This window comes from Micromys minutus, assembly GCF_963924665.1.
Source record: "Micromys minutus genome assembly, chromosome: 17".
Classification (NCBI taxonomy): Eukaryota; Metazoa; Chordata; class Mammalia; order Rodentia; family Muridae; genus Micromys; species Micromys minutus.
The window spans coordinates 27,759,300-27,772,958 of record NC_137952.1 but is presented as its reverse complement, the minus strand read 5'-3'; the positions used below and the strand labels follow the sequence as shown (position 1 = coordinate 27,772,958).

Below are 13,659 nucleotides of genomic sequence, written 5' to 3'. Positions count from 1 at the left end.
CCTCTGCAAAGCCGGTCTCCCTGTCTCCTGGCACCTAGCACTCGCTACCTGCTGTGGTGTGGGCGGCGCAGTCCTTGCTGCCTGCTGACCCTTTGCTTAGCAAGGAATCGGAATCTTTCTTTTGCCAAGGTTGCTCGAAATGTTTCCGGAGCTCCTTTAGCGAAGCTGTGACCTCCTTCCCTCCCACCTTAATAATTCATATGACATTTCTCCAGGAGGAACCTGCTGGCGCCTTTCCTTTCTTTGAGGATGCCCCCAAGAAGACACCTTGTTTTAAAGAACCAGCTCCAGCTCGGCGCAGTCTATCCCACGCTCCAGTGAGGTGGGCATGGCTGGTATGACCCACGCCTCAGAAGGCCACCACGGCCTGGGGACCAGCATGTCCGTCCCACAGAACCCACAGGGGGAAGAAGACAGCAGGTCAGGACGAAATCGCAGTGGATTTGAAGATGCACAGGACCTACAGACTGCTGTGCCCCCACCTTTGCTTCCCGTGCCTCCTAGCAACTCTCAGGTATGTCTGTTTTCTGAGGGAAAAGGAACCTGTCCCTTTAAACTTGACCCTCCTTTCCTGACTCTGAATTAGGTCACCTGTATTCTTGCTGTTTAAAGCCCAGACTTTGTTTCTTTCTTTTCCTGGTGGTGTTCCCTCCCCAACCCCACTACCCTACCTTACCTCTTTGTGTTCAGAAAACTGGCTAACAAAATTTGCAACCTTTCACTAAGCACCTTCTATCTATCCAATACTCAGCTAGGTTGGGGTTCATATATGCACTTGGTGAGACTATAAAGCCTGGAGATATTAGGCATCTTTTTTTTTTTAAGCTTTGTATATGTGTCCGACTGTGTGAGTGTATGTCATGTGTACAGTTAGTTATTCACAAGGGCAAAAGAGGGAGTCAAATGCCCTGGAGCAGGAATTCCAGATGAGTGTTCAAACACAGGTGCTCTGGAAGAGCTGCAAGTGCTCTGAACTGCAGAGCCATCTCTTCAACAGTGTGAAGGAACCTGGTTTGAATATGAATGGTCCCCATCAGCTCTGGCATTTGAATGTTTAGTCACCAGGGAGTGGAACTCTTTGGTAGAAGTAGAAGGACTAGTAGGTGTGGCTTTGTTAGAGAAAGTGTGTCACTGGGGGGCAGGGGCTTGGAGGTTTCAAAGCCCCTGCCAGGACCAATCCCCTCCCCCACCCATCTCACCCCACCCCCTAACCTACAGATCAGATATAACTACTTCTCCAACCTCATGCCTGCCCAATCCACCACCATAGTCCTGCCATGCTAATAATGGACTAAGCCTCTAAAACTATAAACCAGCCCCCAGTTAAATGCTTTCTCCGGTAAGAGTTGCTCTGGTCACGGTATTTCATCACAGAAGAACAGGGACTAAGAGAGATGGGCATCTATTCCTATCCATGAAATGCTGAGAAGAAAGAGTAAGGCCGTGCTTGTGAAGAGCCTAGCATAGTACCTGGTACACACCGTGCCAAGTGCTCAAATACACAGTCCACACGCGTCCACAGCAGTGCCATTCATGTGGTAACATGCAACTGAGAGAAAGTTTGAGGGAATGTTCTGATTTGGTCTTCTCACAGCCCTGCCTATTGGGCAGGGAAAGGCAACACCTTGAATAAGTCCTATCTGATAAATTTAGTACTGTACAAAAGCCAAAAGGAGTCAGCTATCATTTTCTGTCTCCCTCTATCTGCTGCCAGGGATTTGGGAAGAAATGGTGATTCACACTCTGAGTTCTACAGCAGCGAGCCTGGCCTGGCTATGGACTCCTCATCTCCTACAAACCCCACGATTCTCTCTTCTCCCCTCTGTCTGGCCCCTGGCTTGGTGGGTCCATCCTGACCCCTAACCACAGGGTCATCATACTTGTTTCCAGAAGATGCAGTGTTGTGATGGACATGGCTCCACCCCTTAGCCAAGGTGATACTCTATACAAGTATGGCACCTCTTATGTCCCTTCTCAGAGTCACAGATAATGAACAGCCAAGAACCCCCAGGATTTTCCAACTTCTCAGCCCTGCACTGGCCTCGAATTTCCCCTTCCCCAAAGTGCACCGGTCCTTAAGTCTAGCGAGTCCTTTCTTTCCTTCCTCTTCCTTGTACACCTTCTTCCCAGAAACTGGTGTCTGGGAAGCCAGCTAGGCATTCTCTTGCTATATGCAAAAAGGACAGGCAGGGGTTGGGACAGCCTTCCTCCCCTTCGCCTTGTTAATCAAGTCACTGGCCTGTCCTTGCCTGCCCAGCATCCTATGCCTCCTGACTCACTGCAGAGGTGCAGCTAAAAATGATGGTGGGGAGTTAAGCCCAGCGATTCAGCATTGGTCTCATAGGAAGGGGTGAGAACCTTGGGAGTCAGATGGGACTCCACCCCTTGCTCTGTCATCTGGCATCCTGTTAGCTCACAAGACTTCCGTGATTCCTTGGCCTTTCTATTTCCTTATCTATGGAGAAATAGCAGGTAAGAAGTTGATAAGCTGCTTAGCACAGGGCCCCGGCACCCGAGGAGGCCATCCTTAGGTTTCTTCTCTTCTGCCTTTGCCATTTCCACATTACTGGGGTTTAGGAATGAGGTACTATCTGTGATGCCCTTATCTTTTTTTCCTCTTGCTTCATAGTAGAGAGGCCACCTATCTGGGACATAGACCACCACAGGAAGACATTTCATTTCTTATACTTTATTATTTAGTTTTTATGAATACCACTTCATATATAATATTAATACAATAAAATATGCTTCATCTAATATTAATTTTTAAATAAGCTTAAGGTTTGCTTTCAAGGTTTCTTTGGGGGGGTTATTTATTTATTTATTTATTTATTTATTTATTTATTTTAAGATAAGGTTTTTCTACATAGCACTGTATATGAGGAATCTAGAATTTTGGTTTCTTTAAAACCACAGAAATATTATAAGAATGTACTTTGGTTTAAATCCCAGGCATAAGGTTGTGGGGCTGCTCGGGACTGTTCACAGCAGCTGACTATGGGATTTGTCTCCTGCTCTACTAGAAACATGATTTTTTTTTTTTTCAGATGCAGATAATTTTTGTGATTGCGTAACATTTGGAATTCTGGGAACTTTTTGGAGGGTAAATAAATGCCAGAGCCTTGATATGCAGGGTTGGTGGTTGGTGGTCACACAGGGGGGTTGATTGAGGCTTATTAGTATGAAAGAAATTAGATTCAGAGATCACCATCTCTCTCCCTCCCCTCCAACCGTCTTTCTCTCCCATGTAGTGATAGGAATAAAACCAGAGGGGGGCGGTGGGAAAAAGAGAATCCACAAAGTATCAAAGACCAGCTTCAGCCCTGGTCTGGAATTGACTGTGTGGATCAGACTGGCCTCCAACTCCCACAGATCTGCCTGTTTCTGTGTCACTATGCCCAGCTTAAAGTCTCTTTTGAAGATATACTGGACGGGGCCGGGGAGACGGCTCAGCAGCTAACAGCATATATACTCCTCCAGGAGGTCCCAGCTTAGCTCATAGCCACCTTGTACGTGTAGAAAACGGACCTACTCAAGAATAGAACAATGGGTACTGGAGTCCAGGTAGGGAAGGTGGAGGGAGGGTGGCTAACAAGCGGGAGGGTAACTGCACAGGACAGTAACCAGGCAGGAGGGATGAGGTAACTGCTGCCGTGCGGTACAAAAGGACAATCGAATGTTCCAGGGATTCGACGTTCTTTTCTGTTCACTCAGAGGCTCCTGTACTCACACGAACAAACCCATGCACAGATACATGCACATAATTACAATGGATCTTTAAAAAATAATCAATTAAATATATTTGGAGGTTGGAGTGATAGCTCAGTAGTACAGCAGTTACCCAGAACTCACTTGCATAGGGTCCTGGGTTCAACCTCAGCATCTCTCTCTCTCTCTCTCTCTCTCTCTCTCTCTCTCTCTCTCTCTCACACACACACACACACACACAAACCTAAACAAACCAAAAATATTTTAGCACATAGCAGCTTCATATATTTGTGGGACACAGTGTGACATTGAAGTAGATGTACCTATCAGACATTTATCATTTCTTCATGTTCAGAAGATTTGAACTCCTGTATTAGTTATTTGCAAACATTTCTTTAATTGTCATCAATCATAGTTATAGTAAGATGGCTGAAAAACGTTGAGGTAGATCTACTGTAAACCATTCAACCTACTACAATAATCTTCCTTTAGTTTTTTTTTCCTAGATAACATTTATACAACTATTGCTTATAATATTTGGGCATATCTATCCCAGGGTATTTTTATACTGAAATTAAGGTATGTGTTTTAGATTAAAGCTAAAAGTTCATAATTACATTTTTGTGTTTCTGGGTGTGGTAGTGGACATCAAACCGAGGGCATCAAAAATGGCAGGCAAGAAAAAGTAGCTCTAGCACTGACCTATAGTGCTGGGACTTTGTAATTATAATCCTTATGGCTGGCTAACATTCCATACTAGGTCCTCTATAGTCAAGTTGGGCTCTAGAGTGAATTGTCAATTTCCATGATATTTTTCAGTGGCCAGTCAGGTGGTCATCCATTAAGACCTTTGTAAAATGTGTAGAGATTAAATGGCCACAGCCTCAGCCAGCTCTCCCGGGGGCATGGCAGGGGGCGGGGGGCGTGTGTGACTGGGGACCTGTGGGCACATATGGTGTACGTGAAGTCGTTGATAATAATCACATGGTAGCTTTCGGAGGAACAGCCTACTAATTCTCAAATGGTTTCTTCTCCCTTCTCTGTTTTGGCCTTTGGAGGGTTCCGTCTAGAACCACCCATGTGAACTATTCTTTCTGGACAGCATATAGCCTCCGGTAAATAACAGCTTATCAGGCTGATTAGGCCTCCCTTCTTGGAGTTACATTCCCTACCCTACATTCTTGGGTAACCCTTCTAGGGCTTGCCACATTCTCCTGAGAAAACCAGGAAGCACATCAAAGGCGGCTCTTCTTTTCATTCATTGAACAAATATTTATTGAGTTCCCACTATGTGCCTAGGATCGCTTTAGGAGTGGGAGATACCACTGAACAGGTCATGTGCGATCCAGCCCTCATGCAACCTACACATACGCTGGTAGGACAGCCTCAGAATAAGTATAGGACTATTCTGGTATATGGGAGGAAGTGTGTGTCAGCAGAGACGGTTTGGCAGATATTTTGTTAACTTTTAAATGAAAATTTTCAGGATGAGTGGAATGATTCGAACATGTTTCCAAAAGAACACATCCCTAAGTGCAAAAGCCCTGAGGTAGACACAAGTTTTATTGGTTTTAGAAACAGATAACCAGGGTGTCTGATGGTCAGAAAGCAGGGGAAGAGATCAGCATATCAGGGGTCATGATAAGGTCAGGACTGTCTGGACCAGATGCTACAGAAGCAGCCTTCTTAGCTTCCTTCTTTGGTCCAAAAAAAGCCACTGGAGAGCTCCAGCCTAAGCAGTGATTTCATCTGTGTGTTGGGACATCAGTGGAGGATGCCACCTGGGGACAGGAGATCCAGGAAAACAAATATGGCAGTTTTAGCTGTAACCAAGGCTGGTGGCCCAACTAGGGGTGGGAGAAATCAACAGATTCTTGGCCCCTTCTGGAAATAGAACCTATAAGACTCAGTGATAAGTTGATTATGAAATAAGCAGTCACAGACATTGCTTAGTTTATTGCCTTAGAAACTGCAGGGTTCTATTAATCGGGTGAGGGACGCTAGAGTTGACATGGCTTGGGGTAAAAGGGACTAGAGGTTTCTGTCTTAGACACTTTAGTTTTATTTATAGTGCAGAGAATTGAACCTAGGGCCTTGCACATGCTAGACCAGTGTCCATCCATTGAGCTGTATCTCCAGTCCTTGTCTTAGACATCTGAAACTTGAGATACCTTCAAATAGAAATAGCATGTAGACAATTGACAAGCTTAGTAACTTAGTAGAAAGATAATATGTTTGAATACATGAAGCAAAATAAGATTTTTTTTGAAACATGATTTCATGAATTCCAGACTGCCATTGAACTTGCTATGTAGTTGAGGATAGCCCTGAATTCATGATCCTCTTGCCTCTCTCTCCCAAGTGTCCTGGTTACAGGCCTGAGCTACCATAGCCATTTTATGTGGTGCTGAAGGTCAAATCCAGCGTTTCCCAGCCTGAGAGGCTAGCCCTGTGCCAACTGACTTGCATCATCAGCCACAAAATACCAACAGCTTGAAAAACCACTGCACAGGGTGAGATTGGCAATGGACAAAAGAGGCAGAGTCCTTCTGTTGTCTACCATCAGACACCCCAAAGCAAAGTCAACAAAATACACAAGCAGAATGAAAAGAAACAGACAACAGGGTTGTAATGAACCAGGAAGGAGGTGTGCTATTTCAGTACGAAAAGAGCCAAGAGCTCTTTTCTCTAGGCATCCCAGCACAGGCTGTCTTCCTGAGCACAGAGGAGGTGGTCCAGAACTTTCAGGATGCTGAATCTCCAGGCCAGCTTGCTTCCGCAGTCCCCAGAAGTGCTTGTTCAGCCTGCTGCTGCCCGGGGAAGCTCCCGGCTTCCCACTATCTCCACCATCAAAGTTCGTATCTACTCTTGACTCTAGAGGCCACACCTCAGTTCCCACCCTGCAAGGTTCACACCCCACAGTCCACAGCTCACACCCTTCCCTCCTGGCAAGGCCTGCCCTATTCTGGGCCACCTACGCATAGTGAGGCAAGCTCATTTCTCCTCGTTTTCCGGATCCTGCTGCCAACCCTCCTGGGGTCTAAGACTGTCCCTCACACCTTGCCTGCAGGTTAAGATCCATCTCAAGGCTCGGTCGCTGAATCGGGTACCTGAGGAAGTTTTCTTCAGGACTGTCCCTCTGTGTTGTACCAGGTCACCTTCTGCCTCTGTCACTCCATCACCATATGTGGTAGGTTCTTCTCTGTCAGCCTTGAATTCCATCACTCCTCAAGATCCTTCCTTCATCCTGGCCTGTTCTCTGCCTGAGCCACTTGCAGCTCCTCTTCCGCTCCCCATCCTGCCAAGCCTGCATACTGCCCCTCAGGCAGAGCACTCTTACATCATCCCTCTGCTTAATACCTCCCAATGGCATCCATCCCTTACGATAAAATACAAATTTATTTATTTATGTTAGCCATGGCTTTCAAAGTCATGTGAGCCACCTTCCGGGCTACTTTTCACCTCCTTCCGCATTTGCCAGCCTTTCCTGCCTCTCAGCGGCTCATACGATGTAGTCTTTGTTTGGGAGGCTCTTCTCTGCAGCCCCGACACAGCTAATCTTTCAGCTGCAGCACTAAGGATGCCTGCCCTGGGAGGCCCTGGTTCTTCCTCTAGTCCTTCTGGTACCCTGTTCTCAACGTTTGCCCAGCTACTGATAATAATGGCTGGTGTTTATTCACTCTCTATCTTGTAGATCTACTTTACTGGGAGACACAGCTATCACAGAGATTTGGGCATCTGGAATCTGGAACGTAGTTCCAAGGGGAGGCATTCAAATATCTTTGCTATCAATGGCTGAAGCTGTCCCTAAAGTCCCAAGCCCACCATTAGGTTCCCTGGCCTTCAGGTTCTCTTACAATTAGTGTCTTCCATTTATTTGTCCTGAAAAAAAATTATAAAGTTGTTGATTGCTACATGCTATTAAAATCTGTTATATGTAAGACTCTGCATGGTAGTTATTGCAACCAGTGTGTGTGTGTGTGTGTGTGTGTGTGTGTGTGTATGTGTTAGAGAGAGAGAGAGAAGACAGAGAGAAACAGAGAGACAGACAGACAGACAGACACAGACACAGAGAGACAGAAACAGAGAGACACACATGGAGACACAGAGATAACACACACTGTTCTGAGTGTATTACCCCTACAAGTAGCCTGTGAAATGAATGTTATTGATCCAGTTTTGCTCAGGGAAAAAAAATTAATCAGAGAAAATAATTGCCTAATGCTACCTACCTAGACTCCACATGTACTCTCTCCTTTATGTTTGTTGGGGAGGGTTTTGTCTCTCTGTGAAGTTGTTGTCGCAGGCTTTGTTGTCGTTATCGAAGGCTTTTGGTCAGAGGTATCTCTGGTTTGCTTTTGGTGTCTCCCACCTCCACACTGCAGGTGTTCCCTAGATATCTGTACCATTTGGGAGGGGGTATTAGCCAGCATGGACTAGGGGTTCCATGTTTCTGCCAAAGTCGTTAGAGAGATGAGTTATAGAGCTAACTCTGAGAAAGGTAAGTGACCACCCCCAGCTCCTCACTTTCTGGGGCCCAAAAGCTTACCTCCCCTAAAGTAACTCTCTCTTCTAGGCCTGATTGGCCCTGTCCTTGCTAAGTAGTGAAATTGCTACAATTACCATTTGCCACACCAAGCATCCAAGGCCTCTCCTTCCCACAGGCTCAGCAAGCAGCTAGGATTACAGCTGTCCTCAGCATTGGGGCAAGAGGGTAACAGAATTGTACTGCTGAAACAGATTGCCTAGATAAGAGACTGGCCTCCTTGCCAGCACAGGAATTTTCTCGGAATCTCCTAGCCAGGCTCTCCCTACACAGCCCCAGCCAGGGAGCTTTACTGTCCCCAGGTGATTTGTCTGCTCTTGTTTTCAGCACAGGGATTATATTTACGGCCTCATGCACACCCTGAGCGCCCCAAACCTCTTCTCACTCCTTTTTTTTTTTTCAAACGGTCTGACTTTTGCCAGGCTTGTCTTGAACTGACCCTGAAGCTCAGGTGGGCCTTCACTGAAGACTTAAGAACATCAGAAAGCCAAGCAGAAGTGTGTGTGTGTGTGTGTGTGTGTGTGTGTGTGTGTATGCACCTGTGGTATATTATCCTCCACTTTGTTTTTCTGAGCCAGGGTCTCTCTCTGTCTCTCTCTGTCTCTGTTTCTGTCTCTGTCTCTTTCATTGGCTTGGAACCCACAAACAAGATTAGGCTGGCTGGCCAGTGAGCCCCAGGGCCTGTCTCTACCTCCACAGATGGGATTGTACATGCTCCCACCACACCTGGCTTTATTTTATTTTATTTTTAAATGCTTGTTCTGGGACTAAACTCAAGCAAGTCCTCATGTTTTTAAGGCAAGTACTTTACTGAACCAGTCATTATCCCACTTCTTTTAAGTTCTTCTATTTGCCTTTTAATATTAATTTCAGAGTGATTTCTATTTCCTGGGAAAATTAATCAGCATAAGTTTTGCCTTTCTTGGTTTCATTTGCTTATTTTGTTTTGTTTTGAGATAGGGTCTTACTGTGTTACCCAGGCTGGACCTCTAATTCACAGAGATCTACCTGCCTCTAGACTGCCAAGATCATAGGTGTGAGCCATCACACTTAGTTTCTTAGCAAATACATTTGTAACTTGGTCAGATTCTGTATGGTTGTCTTAACACAGAGACTGTTTGCTATGCACACAGTCAGAATTACTGGCTTATTTCTCTGCATTGTACCACAGTTTATTTTTCACATTGGTCTGGGGGAGGTGGCTAGATGACACAGACCTCATGTGGAGGTCACAGGACAACTTGTAGGCTGTTCTCTCTCTCCTTCCACCATGTGGATTCTAGACAGCAACCTTGGGTCTTCAGGCTTAAAAACATCTGAAAGGATAGCTCACTGATTCAGACAACCCAGGTTCAAATCTCAGCACCAGCATGGTGGCTCACAACAGTTTGAACTCTAGCTCCAGGGAATTCAACCCCATCTTCCTATCTCCTGGGTCACTGACGGCACAAAAGGAACACTCGCGCGCACACACACACACACACACACACAACACTCATATACATAAGACAACAAAACAAACCCTTTAAAAAAGAAGTTTTAAACTTTATTTTGTGTTTGTCACTGTTTTTTTTAAAATAATTTTTTTTTATTTTATATGCATTGGTATTTTGCCTGAATGTGTGTCTGTTCCTGCCCAGATCCCCTGGAAGTGGAATTACAGGCATCCGTGGGCTGCCATGTAGGCACTGATCATTGAACCCAGATGCCAGTGCCCTTAAGCACTAGGCCATCAGTCCAGACCTTCCACCTGCTCCTTTTCGAGTCTCACTTAGCCTAGGCTGGTCTCAGACTCACTGTGTAGCTGAGGATGGCCCCAAGGTCCTCACCCTGGAAATATAGGCACGTGTCTATACCTAGCTTCATCTCGGTTCATATCTTACTTCCTCATTAGTGATGATTAAGATAATAACCAGCTGAAGGGTGGGATACCGTTTTAACTCATTTTTCCTCAAGTGGCAAAATAGGAACAGTGGTTATTTTTCCAGTATAATTTATCACATACATCGTTCCCCTACTGGGAAAGCCAGAGCTTTCATATGTAAATTTCATGCACAAGTAACAATGGGTTGGTTTTCTGACTCTCTGGGCTTCAAAAACTGTAACTTTAAAATACATTTACTGGAGTTAATAGAATTATTATTAGAATTACTTTTTATCCTTAATTGTTTCCATTTAAGTTCACTGAAATTTTTTTTTAATTTTCACTCTTCTGCATAGATTTTAGAATATTTTAGACCATTGCTCCCCATGTTTTTAACTGGAGATTTGATTGTGTTAAATGTATGATTGACTCAGAAAGAAGTTAATAGTCTTATTTTTCCCTTCGGGCAGGTATGATGTCTCCATTTTCTGACCCTGTCTGTGATAACCTTTACAGCTTTCTACGGAGTTTCTGTAAACTTTTTATAGTTTGCATAGACTATTCTCTCTCGTCTCTCAGCTCTTCGTCCCCACCTTGGGTCTTATGTGCCCTTTAGGTGGCCTGGATCTCATTATGTAGACTAGGGTGGCCTTGAACTCATAGAGATTCAACAGCTTCTGCTTCCCATGTGCTGGAAATAAAGACATATGCTACCACACCTGCCCTACGAGGATATTTTATCTCTTGTGACTACTATTTTTATGGGAAAATTAAGATTGCCCACTTATTTTTATAAGAATTCATATAATTATATCATTACTAGTAAATGTATTAGATTTGTTGCTCATAGCCATGGAAACAAATAAACCAGATCCAGACTTACCAAAATATGTGACTCTTTCAAGCAGGGTGAGTGGAGAGGAGAATATGTTTGTAGTAAAATAAATACTCAACTTCAACTTTTTTGCTGTTAGTTTTGAGATAGGATCTCATGTAGCCCAGGATGTCCTTGAACTTTCTATGGAGCTGAGGATGACCTCAGCTAACCCTAACCCTGACCTCAAACCCCTATCGCTAACCTCATTCCTAACCCTAATGTGGCTTCCCCACATCCAACTATAGAACGCATCTTCTTGAAGAATAGCATTTATAAACTGTTTAAAACATTTTACCGGCTATATTGTGGGAATCCATTCCTGTGCAGAAAAGAGTGAGGAGTGTGGGCCTCCAAGGATGCACTGGATTGGGCTTCATCTGATTGACACATGGAATGGTGGGAGTGCCCCTCCCCCAGGGTGGAGGAAGGCTTCTGTTCTGGGTAGTGGATTGGTTCCTGGGTGTTCCCTTGATTATTTCTTATAAATCACAACTTTGCATATCATTGCTTAATACATTTTGAAAAGGAAGGACTTGGATTAGAAGATACGGACAATGCTTTTCTAGGGGCAGAAAAGCAAGTCAGCCCCCAACCCTCTCCCTGTCCTTTTCATATCTTTTGGGTGCAAAAAGGCATCCGGAAGCTCAAGTGTCAAGGTTATTTGTGAATTCTTTTGAAATGTTTATTTAATTTAAAATTAATATACATTTTCTTCTATTCAACATACAATAATCAGACATATTTCTGAGACATTTGGGAATTCTTATCTGAACTAGCTCAAGCCATGACTTCATTTCCTGTGACTTCCCTGTGGTCACCTTTACCTTACTTTGTCCCATCTGCTGATCTTGTCACAGACTGTCCTTTGCCCTTTTCTCAATCACAACTTCCTGCTAGGAGAGAGCAGCTGACACCTGTGGCCAGGAGTATCTCTGGCTCTGGGTAGAACAAGCAGCCCTGCCCTCTCAACAGATATAAACACCAGTGTGGGAATGTGATGGGTGATTCACGGGCTGTCCAGAGAAGTTTTTTCATTGCCAATACAATGGGAGTGGGTGGGGGAGTGGATGGGTGATAGGGTGGCTTCCGGACTCAGGACAGAGGAAAGACCGGAGCAGAGTGGGGGAACTAGAGAGTGGATTCCTGAAGGCACAGACACAAGCAGGTGACTCCCATCTTAGGTGTCACATCCCAGAGGACCTGCCCTCATCAAAAGGTGCAAGGGACTCAGTTCAGTCCAGAACACACACACACACACACACAGAGAGAGAGAGAGAGAGAGAGAGAGAGAGAGAGAGAGAGAGAGAGAGAGAGAGAGAATACCACCATGTCTTCATGTCTTCCATCCCTTCCCATAGAAGCCAAAGTGCAGACTTGCAACAGAAGGGTTGGCCAGGTATCAGAACTGCTTCAACACCAGAGGCAGAGTAACTGGGACAAGATTTGTGGAAGCTTAAGCAGATAGAAAGTGCCTTTGTATGTCCTCTGCACCTGTGGCTTCATCCAGGTGTCACCCAGATTACTGCTTTGACTACAGCAAGAGCTGCTGGAGTTCCCTGTGTCACAATGCCCTTCTTACAGAGCATCCAGAATGTCTGGCCCTGACTTTTGCTTTGTACAACCTTCTTTACATGGATGGAGTAAAGAAGAGGCTGGGCAGAGACTAAGAGATTTGTACCAGGTGGGGACTCACTCATCACACCACAAGGTCTCACTGTGTCACTAGAGCCAACTCGGCCACCATATCCCCGGCGCAAATTTACTTAAACATTAAAACCAACTAAATACAACAGGAAAAGCCCCAGAGTAGTTTCCCAGGATCAGGGCTAACACTCATCCCAAGTTGGGCTGCATCAGTGGGGCTAAGGCTTAGGAGACAGTTAGAAATGAGCCTTTCACATCACACTCCAAGCCCCACAGGCAAGCCACTCAGGTCCAGTCTGGGACCACGGCTTATTCTCTGTGATGTTGCAGGAATCTTCTTTCCAAAGGTCCAGAGAAGAGCAGGAGCCACCTCTGTATAAACCGAGCACTTGAGCACTTCAAGAAATGTCTGAAGGAAAGGTTTTCATTGTACATATGAGAGAAAGAGCAGCCAAAGGAATCTGGAAGGATCCAGAATGGAGAAAGAAAACAGTAGACTGAACGTGGCCATCAGACCAGACCAGGCCAGGAGAGGAGGGAGAGAGAGAGAAGGGGAGAAGGAGAGATGAAGAAAGAGTGCAAAGGAGACCAGGGGAGAGGGGCCGAAGAGAGGAAAATAAAGGAGGGAACACGGACAAAATGTCAGGGTTAGAAGGGAACGAGAAGCTGGGAGAGAGGAAGTTTAGTTAGGGAGTGGGATGAGAAGAGCCACTGAGGAAGCCTGGAGGCCCACATGCCCTTTAGTATGCCAATAGGCACCTCAGATAGCCATTTGCCCCGTGTCTTTTGGACTTGATAACTTCCAGATGCACACACACACAGAGAAACAATCTCACATAGACAAACATGCAGATGAACATGTGTACACAGAGGCACACAGACAAGCACACAAAACAGGTGTGCAGAGACACAGACACTCAGCTACACAGGCATATACACATAGAGTTGCAGACAGACACACATAGACATGTACACACAGAGAAACACAAATAGACATATATAGACATGCATGCACACAGA

At 45.2% G+C, this 13,659-nt stretch overlaps 1 protein-coding gene across 3 annotated transcripts in view; it reads left to right on the top strand.

Annotated features, from left to right (window-relative positions):
- The window catches only part of PLA2G4E (phospholipase A2 group IVE), a 68,394-nt gene continuing 54,735 nt past the window's right edge, over positions 1–13,659 (top strand). For all 3 annotated transcript variants that reach the window (XM_080930990.1, XM_080930989.1, XM_080930988.1), the window contains exon 1: positions 1–514. In XM_080930990.1, the coding sequence (XP_080787116.1) occupies positions 329–514 (186 nt within the window). In that variant the 5' untranslated portion in view covers positions 1–328. The remainder of the gene's footprint in view (positions 515–13,659) is intronic.